This window comes from Dryobates pubescens, chromosome 5, assembly GCF_014839835.1.
Source record: "Dryobates pubescens isolate bDryPub1 chromosome 5, bDryPub1.pri, whole genome shotgun sequence".
In the NCBI taxonomy this organism is placed as follows: Eukaryota; Metazoa; Chordata; class Aves; order Piciformes; family Picidae; genus Dryobates; species Dryobates pubescens.
In genome coordinates, this window is record NC_071616.1 from 25,496,485 (window position 1) to 25,518,492 (window position 22,008).

The 22,008-nt window shown below is 41.2% G+C and overlaps 1 protein-coding gene across 6 annotated transcripts in view; it reads right to left on the minus strand.

Moving 5' to 3' along the window:
• EVL (Enah/Vasp-like) overlaps window positions 1-22,008 on the minus strand; it is a 142,212-nt gene that overhangs the window by 110,942 nt on the left and 9,262 nt on the right. For 2 of the 6 annotated variants that reach the window (XM_054161851.1, XM_054161847.1), the window contains exon 1: window positions 6,041-6,251. The exons of 1 other annotated variant lie outside the window; for it this stretch is intronic. In XM_054161851.1, the coding sequence (XP_054017826.1) occupies window positions 6,041-6,063 (23 nt within the window). In that variant the 5' untranslated portion in view covers window positions 6,064-6,251. Of the gene's footprint in view, window positions 1-6,040; window positions 6,252-6,498; window positions 6,847-22,008 lie in introns of those variants that run through there. 3 more of the 6 variants (XM_054161850.1, XM_009905169.2, XM_054161852.1) reach the window with 3 other exon arrangements.

Here is a 22,008-nt window from a genome sequence, read left to right on the forward strand (position 1 = left end):
AGATGAGAGAGGCAACAGAAAAATGAATAGAAGCCAGGTTACCACACCTAGAAGGCAAAGGAAATAGAGAAGAAATTTCTGGCATTTGCAAGTAAATTACACTGCAGTAGATGTCAAGTACCCTTGAAAAGTCTTTGCCACCAGTGAGATGGTTTCTCTGTAAGGTGAACAACTGGGCCAAGGTAAAAATGGGAGTACTGCATACTTCCACAAACAGCCCCACATTTCAGGCACTAAATACACGTCCCCCATACAATTTACATCAGTTTTAATGTGACTGGAATTTACCTCCTAAAATACACACCATAGTCTCTCAGGTTCAATAAATATCCTAGGATAAATCTCCTTTCACATTTACATCTGGGATGAGATTATACTCCCAAACAACATTTTGATTTTTAAATCTGGTCAATCCTAAATCCACCACCTCTAACAAAGAATCTCTAGCTATTTGACTCTTCAGAAGAAATATTACAACATGGCCACTATGAGAATACATGTGCTTATCTCCATTCCCAGCAACAGTATTCTCCTATTACTGCCTTAGAAGTACTCCTCTTCTTCTCTTCACATGTCTCTGTGCTAAACAACTGAAATATGTGGCAACTCTGTGTCAGTTGTCACAGAGGAAAATATGTCAGCAAAAACATTTGATTCAATCTGCTGGTTAAGGAAGCAACATTTCCTTAGGGTGTATGCCTTGTGTGGGTAAATACCAACTGTCCAAAAATCAAGTATCTAAAACCAATTTCAACTAGCAAAGGGCACATTTCAGGCAACTACTTTCAGAAAAGAAAAAACACACAAAAAAACCCCCAACCCACCACCACCAAAACAAACAAAACAACCCAAACAATCCAAAGTAGTTCCTTTCCATTCTATTTAAATTCAGTGCAAGTTTGTTTCAGAACAAACCTATAAAACTTAGCCTCTCAGTCACTGACTGAAGGGTGAACTCTTAAGTGAAGAATATGTAAAAGGTATTATGGACCTTACAGAAACCCTAAGCGGCCCTGCCCCTGGGCATATGCATTTTGTTATTTGCAGCTGCCAGACTTGCCAATTGCTGTGTGTCATCAAAAGCTTTCTCTCAGCAATGAATTTTTATGGAGTTTTGCATTCAGTTTTCCTGTAACCACATAAGGACAGAAGAGAGGAGCATAAATAACTGTTTTGCTGGTGAACATAGTCCAAGGAGGAGCAAGCACTGAGCCAGCAGAGATTCTGCAGGCCTGCAGCATTGCTTGTCTGCTGACACTGAGCTGGCTTCTAGGTTCACAGATTTATGGCTACTTATTTAGCACCAAGAGGCTGTTTTGAACACAGCAATGCAATGGGTGAGTTCAGCAACATGGGTTAGGAGGGGTTGAGATACTGCAACCAATTAAGATTTTCTCCAATTTAAACTCATTTACTCCCTTTTAAGACTTTTTGACTGCAGGAATAATTACTCCTTCATTCATTTTCCCTCGTGTCAGAAAAGACTACATGCACTATTTGGTGTGTCCTTCACTAGCTGCCCCTTGTAACCTGGGAGGTTAGCTACCAACTTAGAAGAATTTGTTCGCCTTCTCCATAGTGGTGCAATCCCATTACTCCTCTCTGCAGAAGCTACACTGTTGTAGCAACTGAATCGTCTTTTGGCAACTCTCCTGATGCTTCTTGCTCATCAATATGATCCTATCTCTTGTAGAAAAGAACAGCAGATTATTTTTTGTTGTTCCTGTTTTTTAAAGAGCAATTTGTGACACAAGCAAATCCCTTCAGTTGCCCCACTTACAGCTCCTTGAAGCTGTTTGACTATTTAGACTGCAGTTGCACTACCTAAATTTTGGGTTATTTAAAAGGCTTCCTTATGAATTTTCAGCAGCAAAAGCCACAGCAGATAGGCCTGCATCCCTTTGGACCATCAGTGCCTTCCATAAATCATAACCACAGCTTCACAGACTTGTTTTGCATGGAAGAGACCTTTAAGATCACCAAGGCCAACCATTAATCTAATACTCCTAAGTTACCACTAAACCATGTCACTAAGCACCACATGCACAAAACTTCTAAATACCTCCAAGGACGGTGACTCCACAGTTTCCCTGGGCAGCCTGCTTCAGTGCCTGACAACTCTTTCTGTGAAGAAACTTTTCCTAATATACAAACTAAAGCTCCCCTAGTGCAACTTGAGGCCATTTCCTCTCATCCTTTCACTTGTTACTTGGGAGAAGAGACTGACCCTCACCTCACTACAAACTCTTTTCAGGTAGGTGTAGAGCACACATGTGCCATTTCTTTGGGAAAGAGGAAAGAAAAAGCCACCTGCCTTCAAGTTTTACAATATTTTCCATCTTTATAAAATGTTTGTACTGCTCTTTTGTACTGTTCTTTAATAAATGTACCATCTACCCTGGAAGTATCAATACTGTTGGCTGTGATGCAGCAAATGCTGCAGCCAAAGTCAGAGCAGGCATTTGATAGGCACCTGCTGCTAGAATTTTTTGCAGCATCATTTTAAAGGTAGAATTCTTCACTAATTTTGCACATTCAGTGTTTTATTTGGCAATAGTAAAAGAGGCTCAGGCATCAGAATTCCTGGGTTTGGTTCCAGTTCTGCAGTTAAACTCAATGATTAAATGCATATAGGGAATGTCAATGACTGCATTTGCTCCAAGACACAGGGGATCATCTTCTCCCTGGCAGTACTGCCTGACTGCTACTGCTGCTTAGGGAATCAGCAAGTGAGAGATTCCACATGCACCATGGTGCCCAAATGCTCTATGTTCATTTAAACTTTGCTTTCTATTTATCAGTGGGTTTTGTTTCCTCTGTTCATAGCCACCTCTTTGAGAGACTGATCTTCCCCCTTGTAGAATTCTCGGGTTTGCTCAGAGGATGGGGGAATAGAAGATGCAGTTAAAAATACTGCGATGCCATGGTGGGCGGTGTATCAGAAATAGACAGACACTAGCTCACTGTGAAGAATACCAAGTAATAGCCCAGAAAGATAAAGGCATGGCAACAAAAGCATTTGTGGTATGCTGCTGGAGAACTAAATCTGCACTGAAGAAACCAAGATACTGCTTGTGACCAAGTATACCACCCTCCTTTTGGCTTCATATGCAAAGGCATCTTAGTACAGTCAGAAGGAGATCACAGAAACACAATCCTACCTCCCGTTATAAAATGTATGTGAGCTTTAGGGTTTTATGAAGTCAGTACAGAAAACCAGTAAGAAAATGGACCAAAGTAGTATGACATAGAAACCAGCAGCCTATAAACTGAGAAGAGGCTTAGTTCCTTTAACTCTCACTTTAAAAGCAATCAAAGTTTGTATCAGGGGATATTAGGTTCTTCCCAAGAGGAAGATAATCCAAGCTTGGCTAATACAAGAACCTATGAGATTATTCAATGCAATCAACCCCTAGATTCTCCAAGGCTTCAGTCTCTGTTCATCCATTCAGTAACCACAGGGGTAATAGGGAATTCCAAAGGGCTGCACAGATGTTTCACAAACAGCACCAGGGGCACTTATAGCCCTTAAGCAAGACACTCCTGTAGAGAGGTCTGGCTGCTGTTTAACACTTCACAAAAATACCTTGGCACCATTTTGCTGGGGAAGTGAAGGCAGCTGCCTCAAACGGAAACCCCTTAGGGAACTTGGGCAGGCGGCCAGCCAGCAGTGCTGCTTCCTGGCATTGGTCTGGGGTGCCACAGCCCCCATCACCCATAGAAGGAGTCCTGCGTTAAGGCTCAGCCTCAGGCAGAAAGAAAAATGCAAAATAGCATGTACAAAAATTGTGTGCATGGCTTTGAATGAGCAGGCACCAGTGGGGTCACTACTTCTCTAGATACTTGGGTACTCTAGCCCTGTAGGTGCACTGAAAGTTAAGATGAGAGATGAGTGCAAGCTTATGTTTTGTGCACTTGGAAAATGGCCCCTGTAAAGACTGTGGGGCTGCCAAAGACCAGGGGCTATTAGCCCAGAGAAGAGTGCCATCTACTGCTACAGTAACTTTGCTTCCAGGAGCTCATGTGACAGATTTCCATCCTGCTGCTCAACTAGACCCTTTGTTTTTTCTTTCTCTTGCAAGATATGTTTTGTTCATATCAAAATGTAATATAGCCACAGGTATGAGAATAATGACCATAAAAAAAAATCACCATGCAGATACAACCTTAACAAAACACCACAGACATGTCTTAATAACATAAATGCCACTTAAATGTAGTTATACAGAAACCACAGCCCTACCAGTGCAGAAATTTAAAAGAAAATGTCTAGCAGTCTGCACATCAGATGTTACTACTGTTTTCAAATCAAGTCTAAGAGAGGATAACAAATAATTTAGACAGTCTAGTGGGTGTGTAATCAGCATTTGACCATTCTTGTCATAAAAGTAGGTGCTCTCCTAGCCCAAGATGTCTAGGAAAGCCACTGAAAGACAGCTAAAATTATGTTTCAAACCAAATTTTTAAAAATACCACTTATCTTCTCATGTAGAGAAGAGAGTTTCACTCCATTACAAATAGTATCCAACCAACAGGTTGAAATACTTTGTGAGTACAGTAAGTGGCACAGTAAGATTGGGGCCCATTCACAGCTTAATTTACTGCCAACGATCAGTGATGTCAAGATTTCAAGCATCTCCTGACAGCCCTGTGACAACTGCAGTTATACAGCATTATCTAGTCTTCCAGTAAAATCTTTTCCCTCAGACAGCATTTCACAACAGAAGTATACATAATCAGGCTGTATCTCCTCAGTCCTCATGGCTGCAACCATGATATCTGGGGGGCTGCAGAATGTCCTGTACCTGATTTCACTGCTTTTGACATCACTTACTTCCACACAGAATGATCAGCAAAACACAAACTATGGGAATTTGCCAACATATTAAATGCTTTAACAAAAGGCAGAAATAATTTTATCAAAATGTCATCCGAGGTTAGAAAGTTTAATTTGACAATATGAGGTACAGAATGCTCAGTGTGTATACAAAAAGACTCCATCCTCTCCTCCAGTTATATACTTGATCAAAGAAGCTCCTATTTCTGCACCAAAAAGGAAAGGGTATTTTTAAGATGCATTATATTAATGATACACAGACAAATACATCATGAAATGATCCCTCATGCTGCTACAACATTGTCACCAATTTATTTGGACAATTTTATGAGTTATAAGAACTGAACATACCAAATTAAATTAAAAACTGAGACACCCTCTGCCCCACAACTACTGACCAGAACTGACCAGAATTTTTTTCAAGTCCAGTACTGTTTCATTGCAGATAAAATAATCAACTTTGTCAGCGAGGGTAGAAATTCTGTTTTGTCTTCAAAAATCTGTTATGGTTTTAAGAGCTCTCAACACTTGAAAAAGGATGGAGTTATATTGGGGGTGGGGATGGAGGAGGAGAGGGGGCAGAGGCAATACTGAGCAGAACCAATATCGAATAAAAGGTGCTAATTTTATACTCTAACAATCACAGTTCCTCAAATGTTTGCAAACAACAAATCAACCCCAGTGAACTTAACCATATTGTTATTTCACATGTAATTCATACAGAATTCTGGAGCTACAAAATGAAAGCTACGAAAACCAGACATGTATACTCTGCAGTAGCACAAAATACAATCCTATATACAATCCAAGCACCAATTTTCTCTTCTCTCTCACAATCAGTATTCTATCTCAAAGGAGCATCTGTCAGATTCTCCGCAACCAAAAATAGCAAAGATCCTTTTAAACAGAACAGTTTCTGGTTTATATTTTTAACTACACTGCACTCGCTGCTTCTGGCTGCATGGCGATGAAATTCGTGCGAGATATAATCAATTACCCAGCTTTGCACTTCATCATGCAGTTAGCTACCATTACCTGCATCTTACCCTTCAAGCACCTCTCCCCATGCACAGGGTAGTGATTTTAAAATGCAAGAAATATTTGCACATTGAAGGACTAACTGTAGAGCTGACTGACATTACACAGCAAAATCCTTGTGAGAACAAAAACCAAGCACACTGATGTATAAAATAGAGAGCCTACCTGAATTCTTCAAATGCATACATGGCCTAGTAACTACACAAATGCTCTGAAATTTGAAATAATCTTCTTAACGTGCAGAAGGACCATTTAGATTGTCAAACTGCAGCAAAATGCATAATGACAAGACAGTATATTTGAAATATTCTGAAGAGAAAGGGTATGCAGATACTGGCCTGCAGCCTACAGCTCAGCCAGCTGCTGACAAGCAGCAGCTAACAGGGAAAGGCGATAGAGTACCATGTGATCATTCCTGCAAGTCTGATTAATGCAGTATACTCCAAGAATACAGGCTGATATCTTTATTATTCAAGGCAAATAAGTCAAATACTGGATAAATAGATAAAATATCATTCGCATGTTACATGACAAGCAGTAAATGCAAGCAGAGGATACTAAAAACCTAAGTATATACTGCAACCAAGGAGATTAATTAGGCCCATTTGAGCTGATTTTCTTACCTTGCAGTGATATTTTAGTCTGTGTTTTTATTCATATAAACCATCAGTGACGGAACAAAAGACTGCAGCCACAAATCTCCCCTTCCATGAATGCCAGAGCATTTAAAGTAGTTTATCTGCTAGAAATCATTTCCTCTGCAGTCTATCCTCAACCACTTTAACTCCTTCAGCCCTGAATTTGTTGCCATGAATCCTATTTGCAGTGCCATGCGGGCTCTTTAGGGTTTTATAGGGTTAACACCAAGAAATCGCAGCAGTGCAACTGAATGAAGCGGGGTAAGAGCCAAAGGAGTTATATCTGAGAAATCAAAGAAGGGAGACAGGAACGAGGAAAGTTGAGAATTTCATGGCATTGCAGTGTGCAAGCGAAAATGCTTCAGCTGCCTAGCAACAGCACACGCAATCTCCATGGCAACAACGCAGCCAGTGCTGAGGTCAGAGCATCCCCACTGCACACACAGACAGGGATGACAAACTGGAGCAAATCTGCCCCAGCCCAGCTGCAGCACCCCTATGCCAGCCACCATGCACTGGTGTAAACCCCTGCACTGCCTGCGGCCAGCAGAAAGAACCAGGAGCGAGGTGGCACCCCAGGTATGGGAGTGAAGTTTGCACCTACTCTGTGTAGGGTGACCTCATTGAAGCAGAGCATGGAAGCACATGGGCATGCTCTTGGAATAACCCAGCAATGGACAACACATCTGGTTTTCTGAAATAATGCATCCCAGACCACTGAAAACCCTGGTTGAATAAACACAGCTCACAGCACAAGGCAACAGACCCCAAAACACCAGAAGCCAGAGCTCATCATCCCTATAGAAAGGCTCTTGGAAATTTTGGATGTGTAAGAAGCACAGGCTGGATGACTGCCATTATTATATGTTCATTTAGGGATTACAGGAGTCTTATTCATGGAGAGATTTGGGAGACTTTGCCAACGCTTCCGACAACATCAGCTGAACTCAGCAGTGTGCTTAGGAGGGACAGGAGGAGGTTTTATCATATGATTGTGCACACACCAAAGTAGCCTCAGCATCTCTGCCACAACAGCATGCAGCCACCCAAGGATCACAGAATCACAGAATATATCTGGTTGAAAAAGACCTCAAATATCACCCAGTTTAACCTTCAACCCAGCACTGAAGGGTCAACATGCTATTTGAACACCTCAAGGGATGGTGACTCCACCACTGCCCTGGGCAAACCATTCCAATGTTTGAGAACCCTTTCTGTGAAGAATGATTTCCCAATACCCAGCCTAAACTTCACCTAGAGCAGCTTGTAACCATTTCCTCTAGTCCTGTCACTTGTCATCAAGGAGAAGAGGCTGGTCCCCTCCTCGATCCAGTCTCCCTTTGGGCAGTTGCAGAGAGCAATGAGGTCACCCCTCAGCCTCCCCTTCTCTAGAGGGGGCTGCTCCTCACCTTGATTTGCCTCTTTCTTTTACTTGCTGGGTATGGTTTCCAGTACAAGGAAACAATTTCTCACATGGAAGATTTTGGCTGGAATCTGAAACATCCACACCCAGCTGCAGCTTCTGAAATTCACTCTGCTGTAGGGCAGTGGCTGCCTCACTGTACTGTGGGATTCAGAGTCTGCAAAAGTATCCTAATTACAGCCAGCCATATCAGCTGTACACAAAGGCTACAGTAACTGCAACACCTGATTCCATGGCTCTGAAAAATATAGGTAAAATGGGTTGGAATGAAAGGGAAAGGCACTCATGGCAAAAAGCAGCACTGGAAACAAAGAAAATCCACTTTTATTTGGGGTGTGCTGGTTTTTATGTAGTGGTGACCTAGGGTTTCATTTTATTTCCTTTTAAACAAATGTGATAGTGACAATGAAAGCACACTGAAGGAATCCTAAAACATGCACAACCACATCATCTGACCAATTAATTATTCCACGAGAGTCCAGAAAGAGAAGGCCTTGCAATACGGGTGCTTCTGATTAAAGTCTAATAAAAAATTATAACTATCAGAGGAGACCAATACAACCATCTAGAAAATCACCTCACATACTTAGTATGAACTTCACCACAAGTATGCATATGATATACAGTACCCAAGCAACTGGGCACAAGTGAAGTAGCCTCTTGCAAGCAAGTGTTCTGCTACTGACTTTGCGGGAAGCAATTTTATTACCTTCAAAGTTGAGATAGCCAGGATCCTTCAGGGATGAATAGTCAAAGCCTGAACTTCTGTTTTTCTTGTTCACCCAATCCTCTTTTAACTTTAATTCAAGTGGAACAGGGAAGTTTATTTTTCATGCTAGCTAAAATAAAAACCTTTCTACAGAACTAACAGCAAATGTACTGCCTGGCCTTCAATTTCTTAAGAGCCACTATGCAAATAAGTAGTCAGCTGTTCAAGTGAAGGCTTCTGTCATCAATGAGTCTCCTGTGAAGGACTTGAAAGGCAACACACTCCAGAAAGCTTTCAATTTCAGTAGAGGTCAGCTGCTGAAAAGTTTCAGTAGGGTAACTGTAACTGGGATTTAATTTATTTTTCCTTAGCCATCACTTTCACAATGTCTCATTACAGACAGCAAGAGCAGGGCTCCTATTTTGTGAGATAACTAATAGTGTAATTTCTGCTAATTACTAGGATTCCCACATTAGGGGGTAAGATCTGAGACCATCTTGTCATATGTTGTCACCATGAATGAGGTTTGGCATGGAATTACCTAACAGAGTTGCTGGGACTTCAGAAAGTCCCTTCAGAAAGTGACACATGCAATAGCCAAATACACAAATAAATGCAGGATTATAAGACCTCCTTATGGCTTTTAGCAAAGACGACTGTGACCTCTCATACCCTGAATCAGGCTGAAAGTCTCAAGAAGCAGATAGAGTGTACGTCAGAAACCACAACCAGTCATGAATTTTTTGACAAGAAGGAGTTGTTTATTCCCTGTCTGGTTCTATAATCAGTTCAAACCTTTGATAAAAAAATGTTCAACACTTTACCACAAAATCAAATTATGCCACAGAAATGAAACATGACACTATACATTGTGTGTGACAATTAATGTAATGGGAACTGTGGGACCTAGACCCAACCCTCTGATCCAAGGCCACATGGATATGACAATGAGGGTCCCCACCCACTGAAGAAGCTTAGTAGTGTTTGGAGAAGAATTTGCAATTTTAATTCTGTGCTCTAACAAACAAGGGAGACTGTGACAGAAGTGCTTAGCCTTCATGAAAGCTTGACAATGAAGCAAAGGAATCACTAAAGGCCTGGAAATATGACAAACCAGAACAAGGCAGAGGATAATGAGGAAAGTTCTGGCTTTAGATAGTATATAAGTGGCACACAAGGGCCTTGTGTTGATACTCAAGGCCCTAGTTTCCCCAAGACTAACAGACTGGATTCTAGGAAATACTCCTTCACAGAGAGGGTTATCAAACACTGGAATGGTCTGCCCAGAGCAGTGCTGCAGTCACCATCCCTGGAGGTGTGGACCTGGCACTTAGTGACATGGTTTAGTACTGACCCTTCAGTGCATGATCTTTGAGGTTTCTTCCAACCAGATGTCTTCTGTGATTGTTGGTATTCAGTACATCAGTGTATTAGTACTGGTGCTCTTGACCTAAGATTCCATCAAAGCTTTGGCCAGATGATAGATGGCATTACCCGACCACAAGCAGACTGAGATATTTTAATGAGGGAACTATTTATTCCCTTGCTGAAGCAAGGAAAAACGCTACTAACACAGCAGACTTCTGTCATTAAGCCTGTATTATCATTATTCTGAAGTGATATCAAGACCACTCTAAAAAACCCCACAACTGCACCGAAAAATCCAGCATTCACTTCAATTCATGAGAAAGAAATCAGAAGGGAGCATATATAATCACTACACAACCACTGCAGCTCTTACATTTCTACACAGTGGAGAATGTGGCTATCACAGTCAGCATCTCAGAATATGCTGAAAAATCTCCTTTCAACAGGATTGTGTCTGAGTTCAAAAGTCTTTCCTGGGTCTAAGAAAATAAGATTTAAAATGTTTAATGAAACAGAAAAGGAATAGCAACTTCAGTTTTTTCAGGTACTGGGAAATTTGTGGAAATAATTATAGTCCCCTAAAGTTTATTGAACAATGGTATATTCAGTATTGAATTACTGACTCAGACTTTCAGCTGGTAAAGGGTGGGTGAGGTGGAAATGAACATACTTTTTGGCTGTTTTAATCAATGTGATTGCTATTTTATATTGCCTTAAAATACTAAATGAATTTTGATGCACAAGAATAGTCTCATCCATAGTTCAGACTGCTCCTTTCACTCTCTGATCTTCAATTTGCCCGCTGAAGTTTGATTCTGTGATGCTAACCTTCACCAAAAAATTTCCTACCTATGCGCCCTCCTCATTTATATAGCTTGAAATTATCACAGCACGTGAATAGTTGCACAGCAGAAATCACATTTCTCCCCGACAGATTTGGTCTGAGTTATGCCTCATGCCTTGTAAATCTTAAGGCTTGGCCTGACCACAGGGCAGCTGCTGTGAGTTCTTCGTCATGCTTTCCTCTTATCATACTGGAAGTAGAACATACCATTTTCATTAACAGATACTCTGCACCAGATGCAGATGAGCATACATCTCACATGGCTGAAATGGGATGGTTTTCCAAATACAGACCCATCTGCATTATTATAGTGCTTAAGGGAAGATGCACTGGAATGAACTAGAGAGAATGAGATTCCTACTGGTTTTCTAATCAGGTCTTCAGGATAGCACCATGTAATAAGTTAAAATCCAACAGAACTGAGCCAATCAGGATGAAATCTAAAAGCTCCATACAGGCTATTAAGTTACTGATCACTGCCTGAAATATCCAGTCAAGTTTAAGACTGTATGGTGCTGATTGCCACATAAAGCTGAAAATGGAAGAAGTCCCTAGCAGTTTACATAGACAAAATATAACGGCCAGTAACAGACAAGGATATGTGAGATAAATGTCAGATTAGTAGAAGAAATATCATCACAGCATTGACAATTAAGATTTGGTTTATATAGGTTTCAAATGTGTTGATATGAGCAAGACTTGGGTATTCCTGTGTGCTTATGAAAAATCATTTAAAACCATATAAAATCCCTTCCAGGAAAAGGTTCAGGGCTATACAAATTTGAAGTACAAGGCAGTAATGTATTATTTATTCCTAGATAAACAATTACCAACCATAGCTTCTTCAATGCAGAACAGACTAATTTGAATCATGCTGCACACTGAAGTCTCCTTAGCAATTAGGTATTACACTGCCTCAATATTCACTTGACAGCCACAGCATCTTATACCTAATTTTGCCTGATTAGTATCTTAATCTGTACAAGCACAGAGCAGAAGACATAGATGATTCTTTCAGAGAAAAGAAAAAGAACTGTAGGCTTCCATTTGGAACCTTCCTTCAAGCTAGTTATAATCAGTCAATGTGACTTTTTCCAAGCTGTGAGAAATTAACTGGGAAAAAAGAAAAGTGGGAGGCTAAAACCAGACTTGTATTATCACCACTATCAAATGAAATGCCAATGGATATAAAAACAGTATCTGAACAAAACACATTTATCCACTGAAGCACATGGTGACAATAAAACATTTGGACATTTCTGTGGGTTGTATTTATCATATATCAAGAAACACAAACCTCTGTAATTTAGCCATGAATACGAACACAGGTATTCACATACCACCATAAACACTGACATCTTGCCATTTTCAGGAAAGCAAATGGTCTAGCTCTTACAAGCATTTAAATTATACAGTGGCATGTTTGTAGTCAAAAGTAGCAGCCAACATGAACCAAGCAACTTCCCACACACAGATGAGCACATTAACGCCTACGGAACTGGAGACTCGTTATCAAGTACACTGGCAAGTCAGAAGTTATTCTGCATGGAAAATATCAGTATCTTCTCTGACATTAGAAGAGTAGTCCTAGTAACAACTGAATCTCCTTATAACTCTGCACTCCCTAGTTAAATGGTAGGACATAGTATAAGATTAAAATCAGGCCTGTTTTATACTTCTGCTTCTCTCTGCAAAAAGTAACTACTGGATTTGACAAAACTCCACAAGTACCATGTTTCTGTTGAGCAAGCTCTATGCAGTCAATGATTACAGCACTGAGGTCTTAGGAGCTATTTATTATCTTACAGGGATTACATGTAGACATAAAGTCAAAGCTCAGATCATATTGTGGCCCAGAATTTCATCCAAGACATGCAATGATTATCCAGTGTAAAGCTCTGATGGTAAGGAATTTGCCAAAACTTAGCTGTATTGCTGTCACATTAAGAACTATGCTGCCCCTGCTTCCTGCAACTCATGCAAAAGATGTTAGAATAAATGTGTGAAGGAATTATTCATTACATATTGTGGAATTCTTTGTTCAGAAACAGCTTCTGACAGTAGCAACAGACACAATCTGTGGCAATTCCAGGACAATTTTCTCACTTCCAAGAGAACATAAAAAAGTTTTGATTCCTCCAAGGCTTTGGGACAATCTAGCACCCATCAGCAGCTCTATACACTAATCCATATGACTTTGCTGACAGGAGGGAGGTGCTAATGGTGTGCTGCCACTGGAGCTATGCTTCTGCCTAGAGAAGACATCATCGTTACACTGATCAGGTTCTGGTCTACTCTGTAATCACAAGTCTTGACTTCAATAAAGCTTTTGACAGTGCCTCCCATCACAACTTATAGACATTCATCACTGTGTAAATATACATGATGGAGGAGTACAGAAGACAGTCAGACTCTTCTCAGAAGTGACAGAATAAGAAGCAATGGGCACAAACTTTGAAATAGAGGAAATCCACTTCAAACATAAGAAACTTTTCTGCCATGACAGTGGTCAAACACACACAGGCTGTCCAGAGAGGCTGTGGCATTACCATCTTGGGACATAGATACTCAAAACTGGACAACATCCTAAGTGGGACACAGATGATCTCCAGATGTCCCTGCCAGTCTCCACAACTCAATACTATTCTGTGAGCAGGACCTTCTAATCCCTTGGGCATAGCCCAGCTTGCTCCCAAAGTGTGCCTGGCTGCTACAGCAGCTGCTGCAGAAGAAATGTAAGGTCATTCCCACAACCTCTTCCCGTTGTGGTAACTCATCTCACATGGAATTTACTTATTGACAACACATGCTCCCTAATGAAAACGTAATGGAGAAAGGTTACACATAACCTTTGACAAGAACCACCTACACATCTAGACTACAATTTTGAGAGTGCATGCTACCTAAGGCTGGAGGAAAGTTACAAGAGGCTATCAGTATATTCCACAACACAGAAGACAAATCAGGTGTGCTTTTCTTTCTCTGAAATGCACATGGCTTGGTTACACTGCACTCTCCAAAGGGTCAGTGCAGCAAATGCATGCATTTCTTCACCATGCATCAGCAAGACCAAATGTTTTTGAGACCGAAAAAGCAAGAGATGTTTTATGACATACCATGGCAAATTGAAATCACAGCAGGTGGTTTAAGTTGTAAGATATTGTTTTGAATATCATGTTTGTATTCCTTACTTGCAATTCATATAAGGAAAGGCTGAAGATGGAAAAACTGATTTATTTTTTGAAGAACCTGAGAAATACCTCAACTGCTGCTCATTGCTGCTCCAGCAGGACTCCTTGGAGAGGGTCCACTGGTTTCTTCAGTGACATATTATTAAGTCTGAATATTTAATTACAGGAGGTGTCAAAATGAACGTAACCCCATCATTTTTACATAAGCTGTATCTTTTATTTTAGAGTTGAAGTCATGTAAATTAAAAAACAAACAAAACCAAAACCAAACACAAAAAACAACCCAAAACTAAAAAAATAAAGAAGAAAAGAAAAAAAACAGCATCACAGTAAAAGCCTTTACACAATCCATGCAACCAGGCAGCTTTCGGGACACTACATCACCTGAATGTCACTCGTTTTGCAGTTTCCAGTGGTAGTGAGGATGTGATTCAGTTTCCTAACAAAAGGACTTGCACTAATATTCATAAATATGCAGAACAGTAACACAGACCCCATGCTTGGGGCACCTTGCTTTGCTTTCTACATCTATAATTTTCCATACCTCTCCTAATTTTCCTGTGACTTATCTAATAAGATATGAATTTCTAAGGCAGGGAAGTGATCAGCAAGGGAAGCCACACTACTTGCTTCAGGACTGAGTAGCAAAGTTACTGATGAAGTCTGAATTCTCATTTTGGCTCTGTCAGCTCCCAGACCTCTCCGCTCAATTCATAGCCTAAGCTAAGAAGGCCTTTGAAAAATCAAATCATCACTGCAACCAACCCCAGTGGCCCCCAAGCCCTGATTAGCACTGTTCAAGGCCAAGTGATGTTTCTTGCAGTCAGAAGAAACAAAGAGACCTTAGGAGGAAGAGTAGAGTAAGAAGTCATGCATACACACTACTCGTCCAGCTATGTCATGCATACACACTACTCGTCCAGCTATAATTTCATTTCCCAACTGAATGATCCCATTTTCTCTCTTTATCCTAAAAAACCCTCCACCTACTTTGAAATGGAACTGGGCACCAATATAGCTTAGATAACTGACTCATATATTTGAGTAATAAATATTTATTAGTGAGCCAAATTCTACTTCCCTCATCTTTGGAGGCAAAGAAAACTAAGCATGACCTAACTTCTAACATGATATACATTTGTCTTTCCAAGTATGACTGACTTCCTGAGGGAAATGGTCAGGTAATCATGGATAAACATCCCAGTCAAATCCTGGCTAAGCTAATATTTCATGAATGAATGAATGAATGAACTACAGAGCAATCAGTAACCTTTAAAGGGAACACAGAAGTAGCAAGACTCTGCAAATTAATTTCTGAGACTCACAGAATGAGAGATCATCACAAACCTTCAAATACTATCCCAGAATCATTCCTTTTGCTCATAAAATTCCCTGCTAAGTTTCCAGCCACAGACAGGCATCACTATTGTTCCACAGTTTGAACTTACATTTCTATCTCAGAGCACTGCAGATATGCTTAACCTGATGCCTGCTCTTTCCAGCTTCATATTCTTGGTTGAATTCGCCATACCAGCTCTAAATAGTTCAAGGTCTCCTAAGTTACAAGTACCTTGCTCTCCCAATGCTACTGTCAAGGGACAGTAACACACTTTGCTTTCTCAGAGTGCTATTAGATGAGCACAATATTAAGTGACATTAGTATTATCAGAGAATGTTTGGGCCTGGAAAACCCCCCAGTGCTAGTCTCCTGGGCTTCTTTGGCTCCAGGCTCACCACCCTTTCCACCCGCTCCTTCTCTGAAGATACGTCAGCACTAGCCAAATGTTACCATTGGTAATGTAACAGTGTAGGGCTGCAGACAGAGATAAGCCTGTACAGCTGCCTCTCCACTTCCTCAGAAGCAGAAAGGCACTGGACAGAGCAGAAAACAGCCAAAATGTATGTTGGATCAGTACAAACACAGAATAGCATATGTTGACCTCACCCTCTGTCCCTCTTGATGTCTCAGCCTCTCCAAAACTTACTGTTATTTAACAGTACTCTTGATGCTCGAGTGTGTCCATGTATTAGTGTCATGATAGATCCATATGGTGTTGATCATTGTGTTCCAGATCTCCAACATCAGCACAGCCCGGAGGTCCTTTTCCCTCAGGACTTCACTAAATTATGTAGCTTATGACTCTCTGATATTTTCCTGTCTCAGTGTTTTATCATATGGACAGGGGATTCAGCAACAGCCACAGTGATTATTAGCTTACAATCACAACTTTCTTCTCTAATCCCTCTTTCTCTTCTGAAACTATTTCAAAATTATATGACAATCTCTCTCCTCTCTTGCTCTCCCTATATCACTCCAAGTCTAAAATGCTTCTGTCTCTGACACCTTCTCTTCAGTTTATTATTTATCTTCATCATGCAGGCTCTTTTGTCCCATCACAGTTCCCAAGGTGGCAGGAACACAAAGGAAACGTTCCCAAGGAACATAACGGGCAAAAGGGTGGATTATTCCAAACAAGCTGGATTATTCCTAAACAATCCCACACTTATATAAACAAAAGGCTGTACTCAACAAATGACTAATGGAAAATAAAAGTGCATAGAAAAGTAATTATAATAAAAACATTTGTGAATCGTCCCAGGAATACCGAATAACCAGGAATTTTTTGTTTTACCTTTAAAATGCATTTTCTCTACATACTCTGTACAAAAAAGAGGGCTCTTTGGCCTCTTTTGACCAACAATATTGGGTTCTACTCCAGTGTATATTCCTAAGGAGGGGGAGGGGAAAGGGATGCAACACTACCAAGTTATCACTGCACAAACACAGGAGATTATTTGCTGAAGAACTGTATAAAGGAAACTGTCATGGAGCCAAAATATTCTCTTGTGACAGCCAAGCTTCTTGCAACTTCCCAAATAAGGCCATGACTTTAAAGAGCCTGTCTTTTCAAAGCCTCATTGATTTTCATCGCCTCATGAAGAAGCACATTGTTTATGTGTCTTGGTGTGCTGATATTAAAACAGGGCAAGATGTGGTTTCAAAGCCTGGTTTCCAGACAGAATGAACCAAATAATCACAGAAAGCTTCTAGAGGCTGACAGCACCTCTTCAGCCATTGATTTGGAGTGATTCCTTGTGCAAGCTGAAACTAGGCGTGAAGACACTAACACGTACAGCCAACATTTCTTAGTACTCTGGGGATAAATTTCAAGTGAAATTTGAAGCACAATATATTATTCCTTCTAGCCTCCTTAGGTTCAAAGACTTTTGCAACAAAGTTAGGATTCAGGCCAGGTTTCAGGTAATTTCTCTGTTTTTCAAATAAGAGTTTACTCATCCTCAGAAAAATAAGATAAAACTGCTATGGAATTAGATCAACTTCGCTTTATCTAGTTCGTATCTATTATGCAGTCTTCTCCTGAAGCCTCTCCAATTGTTTCAACTTGGCAAATTGTTGGAAACTATGAGGTGCTTCACATAGCCTTCTTATTTCACATTTAAAGCACAGCATAATGAAATTTTTACAATCCTTTGAAAACTAAGCAAATCCTTAAAAATTACCTTAAGTAAAACCCTGCAGCTCTCAGCCATTCCAGTCATTCTATCTTTGCAATTAGAATGTGCCTGCTCCTGCTGCAGTCATATGGGAAAAAAAGTATATATACACACACACTTGCAGAACTTTAAAGCCATGGACAGAAGGGAAAGAAAAACAGTAAGAACATGGTTCAGTAGAACTTGAGCCTATTGAAGTGGCTGGAGAGCAGCCAAACAGAAAGGGACCTGGGGGTACTGATTGACAGCTGGCTGAACATGAGCCAGCAGTGTGCCCAGGCAGCCAAAAAGGCCAATGGCATCCTGGCATGCATCAAGAATAGTGTGGCCAGCAGGAGCAGGGAAGTCCTTCTGCCCATTCTGTACTCAGCACTGGTTAGGCCACACCTTGAGTACTGCGTCCAGTTCTGGGCCCCTCAGTTTAAGAAGGACATTGAGACTCTTGAATGTGTCCAGAGAAGGGCAATGAGGCTGGGGAGAAGCCTCAAGCACAAGCCCTACGAGAAGTGGCTGAGGGAGTTGGGATTATTTAGGCTGGAGAAGAGGAGGCTCAGGGGAGACCTTATTGCTGTCTACAACTACCTGAAGGGTGGCTGTAGCCAGGACGGGCTTGGTCTCTTCTCCCAGGCAACCAGCACCATAACAAGAGGACACAGTCTCAAGCTGCACCAGGGGAGGTTTAGGCTCGAGGTGAGGAGAAAGTTCTTCATAGAGAGAGTTGTTAGCTGTTGGAATGGGCTGCCCAGAGAGGTGGTGGAGGTGTTCAAGAGGGGACTGGATGAGGCGCTTGGTGCCATGGTTTAGTAGTCATGAGGTCTTGGGTGACAGGTTGGATTTGATGATCTTTCCAACCTTATTGATTCTATGAAAGGACAAGATACTCAGGTGGCTGCTATTGAGCAAGTACATGCTGTAGAATTAAATAGGCACAAAGGAGAGAAAAAGCCAAAGGAAAACAGTAGAAGCCAGAAACATTTAATATGTGACAGTTGTATGTAAACACCAAGCAAATCAAACTTGGTAGCATCTGACCTTAAGCAACTCCAGCATGTCTTATGGCTTCTTCTAGACTATGTGCTACATAATCCAGCAGAGACTGCACTTTCAGCATATGAATACTGCCAGCAGAAGGGTGTCTCTTACACAAAGAGTTGACATGAGGTGAAATGAGTCCCCATCCTCTCCACATTTCAACTTGGTCACACATTCACACTATGTGGAGCTCCATGCAGCTATGAACCAGGTGCAACAGGAAACTAATTAATTTTCTTTGTCTGGATTATTGAATTAACAAGACATCCCACAACAAAATGCTCAGGAAGTCCCACAGAAGGAGAGTGGTGAGAAGGTCCTTCTAGAGCCAGGGGGAAGAAACACACAATTGCACCAGTCCAGGTATAACTAAAAAACTGCCCTGCAGGGTTTACCTACACAAGGTAACTCTAGAAAGATAATCTGAATTAATGTTTCTGTAATGAATCAAACCACACTAGATCCCTGCAGACACACTCACTATTAATTAAGTCAACCCTATTTCATATTTAGTACAATTTACTTTGATGTGAATTAAGCTTAATCAAATTAAGGTCACTCAAATGCTGAATCAGACAAAATATATAATGGTTTGATTCAGTTTACCTAATTCACTTTATGTTCACATTTTAGGTGATTTGGATTAATTCTCCCTCACATCCTCGCACAGACAACTTCAGAAGAGAAAGAAGCAGCAAGGAAAAGAAGAGAAGCTTGAAAAACTGGAAAACTCCCCCCAGAATCAACAGTTTTGAGACATCAATTAATTCACTCCCTAGGAAAGTGGCACTCGAAGCTGTGTATCCTGCTGAGGACACGCTGACAGGGATGCTGCATGTTCAGTCTCCATGAAAGCTCTCCTCTGTCCCTCCATCTTTACTAGTTTCTCTGGAGCCCAGAGGCTGGGGAGAGAGAATCAATCCACCAGTCTTCACTTCTCCATCCTCCTGCATTTGCAATACTCAAACACATGTTGATGGGCTATTCATGTCCTGAAAGAAACTGAGAGAATCCCCAAGGAAGGTAAAGCATTTAACGTGGTTATTTTTTAAAGAGCAGGTCACTAAAATATTGGACATGTTTTGTACTATTAGGAAACCATAGCAATTAACAAAGTTGTTGCTTTTAATAAAATCACAAAAATACAAAAGCCAACTTCTTTAGGCAGTTGTGCTAAAGTCACTTGTCATGGTTATTCAGAGTTTTAAGGGTTTACTGAAATTGTGCTTATGCTGCTTCAACACTTAAAATGTCACCATTCAGTCTTCTAGCAAACTCCTCTCACATTCCTCTTAAGTGAGTATGCTTTTTACCATTAAAGAGTTTTTCCAGTCTACACAGATGTGTAGACAAATGCACTCTGTCATATTTAGGGCACTAGTCATCCAGCATTTTCTGCAATGCAGGTACCATCTGTGAAGCCGAACTGCAGTTCAGGCCTATCATATTGACCTGTGTGTTGGGAATCAGAGATGGAAATCGATACTAGATTATAATCCCCTTGCTTTCAAAGGGAAGACAAGGACTCTAGCAAGATTAGGCATAACTCTAGCCTCTCATACCCAAACATACCTCTAAAAGGTTTGTTCAGGAAACCTTTAGCTGTGTTTGTTTTGCAGTGCTTACTCAGGATTATGATCTTTAAGGGTCACAAAAGCTGTCCAAACCTGCAAAGCAAAAGGATGATGAACAGACTCTGATGTCAACAACAGATGACAGCTGGTATCAGGGTGCATCTAAGTCTGCATTGACAGACTTTGACCAAAGAGAAAAAGAGATCAAAAACTAGAGGCCAGTGTCAAGAATAAGAAGCCACAGCAAGCATTCCTGAATAAAGAAGGAGGACTATTGTTTTAGCAATTCTACACAGAAATCCTTACCAAACTACTGGGTTAGTCAGACCATGCAGTGACTTAAATTTGAACTCCTGGAAGCATGAAGCCACCACCAAGATGAGGGTCAGCCACAGAGCATAATTTCCATTTGGTCTGCCCCAATGTGCTCGAGCCTCACCTCCTGCTCCCTGCAGCACCACTAGGATGATGCTGACAGACATTTACACAGCTCCATGGTGACCTGCTTCAGGGGATGGAGCCAGATGAAATCAATGATGCTTTGATTTCAGACTAGGAGCACTGAATGAACAAGACCCAGGCCAGTACCAATTCCAGATCCCCCACCAAGCTCAGGACACTGGTGACAGATAATCCATGATGCTCCCAACAGGCTTCACAGCTCCAGACACATTCTTGTGTGCATTTATTGCTCTTATAAAATTGTTTCCATCTTAATTAGTTTTCTTCCTGGCTCAGTCTCCCCTCTGCTATTTCTGTCACACTCATATTTAATACCATGAAACTTTAAAATAGTATGCTGGCTCAGGGCTTTGAGATCCTGCAAAGGGTTGCAGTCATGCAGTTCTAGCACTATTTCTGTTTAGCAAGACAGGACAGAAAAGACAAGCAGGCCCTCGAAGCTCATCCTTGGGCAATATTCTGGGGATGACAAAATAAGGGAGCATTCCCTGGGGTCAACAGGACAAGCCTGGTGGTATCCCCCACTACATACACACACTCCTCAGTTATGTAAAACATTATGCCCAGATGTTCACTTCTTATTTCCATTTTTTCCCCCATGAACCCTCAAAAGGGAAAGACTCACCACATCTGCCTCACCAGAGCAGCTCCACCAGCCCCAGCTCTCCTCACAACTTCTCAGCAAAGCCACTCCTTGTACCACCCACCTGCCTCCTCTGCTCCCTTGGGGTAGAAGTTGTTCATGACTTAATGCCAAGGTTTGAGTTAATTGTTCATTTGAGGTGGAACATTTTAAACATAAGATCATTATGTTCACATTCATACGTTAAAAGTGACACCTGCCACACCCAGGGCAGAAATTGGGTAGCTTTTGGCTAATACCATACTGAGCTCTGTCCTCAAATGCAGAAACAAGCCTTCACTGCTCCACCAGATCCCAATCCTGACAATACTTGCCCCTGTACTTAATTTTTTTATGGTCAGTGGTCTTATCACAATGGTCATTAGGTTCATAAACATCAAGGATGCTGTTCCCTGTAATAAGGTCAATAATACGTACAACTCTTTTCAAGTAGGACCTTAATGCCATAGCATTGGCCAAGTCTCCTCCTGCCTCCAGCACTGTGGCCAGCTGAAGCCCATGAAGATGGAGGATAATAGCCATCTGTCCAGACTGAGTTGAAGGCTAAGCAAGGCACCACTCTGGACTGCTCCTGGGTGTGTAATGAGCCTGATGACTCTAGGGATCACCATGCACCATGGCTATCCTGGTACATGGCTCATATGCTGTGAACTAGACAAGAGTGAGCAGGTCAGGTCAGGAGGATCCACCACAGTTTTGGGCTACTGACTGAGTCGTAAGATGGCATTCTGCC